General features: G+C 29.6%; 1 protein-coding gene across 1 annotated transcript; it reads left to right on the top strand.

The window, feature by feature from the left end:
* Nucleotides 1-364: 364 nt before the first annotated feature.
* PVX_032190 (variable surface protein Vir28-related) lies at nucleotides 365-2,556 on the top strand (the record flags this gene model as incomplete). The annotated part of the gene is made up of 3 exons (XM_001612394.1): nucleotides 365-825; nucleotides 967-2,253; nucleotides 2,377-2,556. The coding sequence occupies exons 1-3, from the start codon at nucleotides 799-801 to the stop codon at nucleotides 2,554-2,556; spliced, it is 1,494 nt and encodes a 497-aa protein (XP_001612444.1). The 5' UTR covers nucleotides 365-798.
* Between the last annotated feature and the right edge of the window lie 186 nt (nucleotides 2,557-2,742).

Genomic DNA, 2,742 nt, shown 5'->3' with positions numbered 1-2,742 from the left:
TTACAAATCGTTCGTTTTCTTATTTGGAACATTATTGCAGTTACGCAGCATGCATATTAACGATGATTTCTCTACAATTAATTATTGCTAAATAAAATATTGCTACATATTGCACTTATATTTTTAAATATCAAAATGAATCATCCTTAATTTAGAATATCTATACCGTGTATTATGAAAATAGAGCTTACTATTTTCGTATAACAAATAATATTAACCAATGTAGCAAAATGCCATTTTTTAGCTAAAAAAAAAAAAAAAAAGTGGGAAAATACATAATTAAAGAATTAACTTATAAGATATTATTTATTCTTTATATAGAATAAATATATAAAAAATATATGATTATATTAAATTTATTTTTTGTAACGACGAATGTATTTAACGTTATTTATTGTATAGTATTTTCTCATCATCTAATTTTATTTTCTTTAAATATTCATTTTTTTAACATAAAAATTTTATAATTTACGAAACATTTCTTACCGTTGTAAATTGTCTAAGGATAAACTGATCACCCGCCATGTATATCATTATATATATTAAATTAACACAATTATAAGCTCAAAATATAGCATATAGAAAATTACGTTAATACGTATTAACAAAGAATTAATATTAGACAGTATTTTCAAGGAATAACCAGATAAATCATTAACTGTTTCGTAGTACATATATACGATTGAATTAAAAATACATTTGCATTTCATATTAACATTGCAGTAAATAATATATCACATTACATTATATATGAACCGATTTATACATATTATTTAAATTGTCTTTCTTCAAAACACAATGTCAAGGAATCCTCCAACCCTATGGGTAAACTTCTTTTTTCATGGGGAATATATATAATGACTGTTTATTTAAATGATTTATACGCATTAGACAAAGATCAAATTTATATCATTCTGCTATGTTTTTATCATTACATATATTTTAATCGATCTTTCTGAACTTCAGTATTTCAATTACCATGACTACACTGAGATAAAAAATATATTTGATTATACACCAAGTGACATATATGATGTTATAGTTGCAAACGATTTAATAAAACCCATAAGTAATACGACACCAAAGGAGCTAGAGTTACTTAAGACCTTTAATGATTTAAAGAAGATGATCCTACGTCACCCATGTGTCATTCGACATGGTCAAGAGACCTGTTGTAATTATATTAACTACTGGTTAAATAAAACTGTAAGAGATTCAGAGTATAATGTAAATAAACAAAACTTTAATATTTTTGATAAATTTATGCAAGATGACCCTAAAATTAAAGAAGGTCCAACTACATGCAAATCGAAATTAAGCTATATGGACACTGATACATTTAAAAAAATGGAAAAATTATATGATTTATACGATTATTTCACAAAACTCAAAGAAAGTAAGGTTCCTACAACATTATGTCATAACATTAGTGATTTAACTGAGAAGTATGAAAGTGTATTTAAGGAATGTAATGGGAAAGATAATAATTTATGTGATAAGTTAACAAATCTAAAAAACGTAATCGTAAAAGATAAATTAGTTGCTAACAATATATGTACAAAGGAAGCTTTTGATTCATTTATTCTAAAAATCGATCCACCTCGTGAAGAACAAAAGGCGGTAACAGCACCTGCACATCGTAGAATCTCTGGAGAAGCACGTCCCCCAAACCCCGTTTCAGTTTCTTCACTACAAGTACATGGTAGACACCCTGGAAAAACACATCCCCCAAAACACGTTTCGGTTCCTTCACAAAAAGCACATGGTAGACACCCTGGAGAAAAACCTACCCCACCCTCCGTTTCAGGTTATTCATCACCCGCACAAGGATTGGAAACACAAGCACGGGTAGAGAGTGAACGAACATCATCAGTACCCTCAGAGCAATTTCCACTACCACTACCACTACTACCATTAGGACAATCAGGACCATTAGAATCATCAGAAACAGAAGAAACAGACGAATACGCACGACCAAAAGGACTACCAGAACCAGAGCTACCACAAGTAGAATTACAAGAAGAAGACCAAGTACATGGACTAAAACATGATGTAGATACTTTTCGCGAAGTGGAAGAAGATACTTTCCTACAGGAAGGTGATCAGCCAGCAGGTTCAACGATGCCCACATATGACACAGGAACGATAATGGGAACGATAAAAGGTGCCGTTTATAACGTTTTAGAAGCCGTTGAACCGGTGCCTGTTCTTGGTGTATCCGGTGGTATGGGTGCATTATATTTACTATTAAAGGTATCAAAAATTGCACTCTAACTTTTTAAATTGCACTTCAATAATTATAATACTTATAAATAAAAATTATTACCATTAAAATATTACATTTTAAAATTCTTCAAATTTTCACTTTAATATTAGTGTACTCCAATTGGATCTCTCTTTAGAAGAAATAGAAGGAACAACCAAAATATCCCTAATTTTTTCGATCCACGATACGGGGAACAATTTTCAGGTTATTATCCGCAGTATTATAATGAAGGTTTTTCAAATTATCGAATGAATATAGCTTATTATCCTTCGTCAGAAGAACTAGACTAATGCATTTCGTTCTACATCAATTGATTAACAACGAAATGAACATAAGCATAGCAAGCATTATTTGCTCTATAAGTATATTTAATAAAATCAAGTATAACACATCTAAAAAAAACAGATGCTTTAATAGAAAATGCAAATAACATATGTGTTATTACCAAAAGCGTTATCCGAACATAGCATCTATAT

Source organism: Plasmodium vivax, genomic scaffold (genome assembly GCF_000002415.2).
Source record: "Plasmodium vivax scf_4297 genomic scaffold, whole genome shotgun sequence".
NCBI classification, from domain to species: domain Eukaryota; phylum Apicomplexa; class Aconoidasida; order Haemosporida; family Plasmodiidae; genus Plasmodium; species Plasmodium vivax.
Note: the sequence above shows the minus strand (reverse complement) of the source record. Positions and strands in the feature narration are given on the sequence as shown.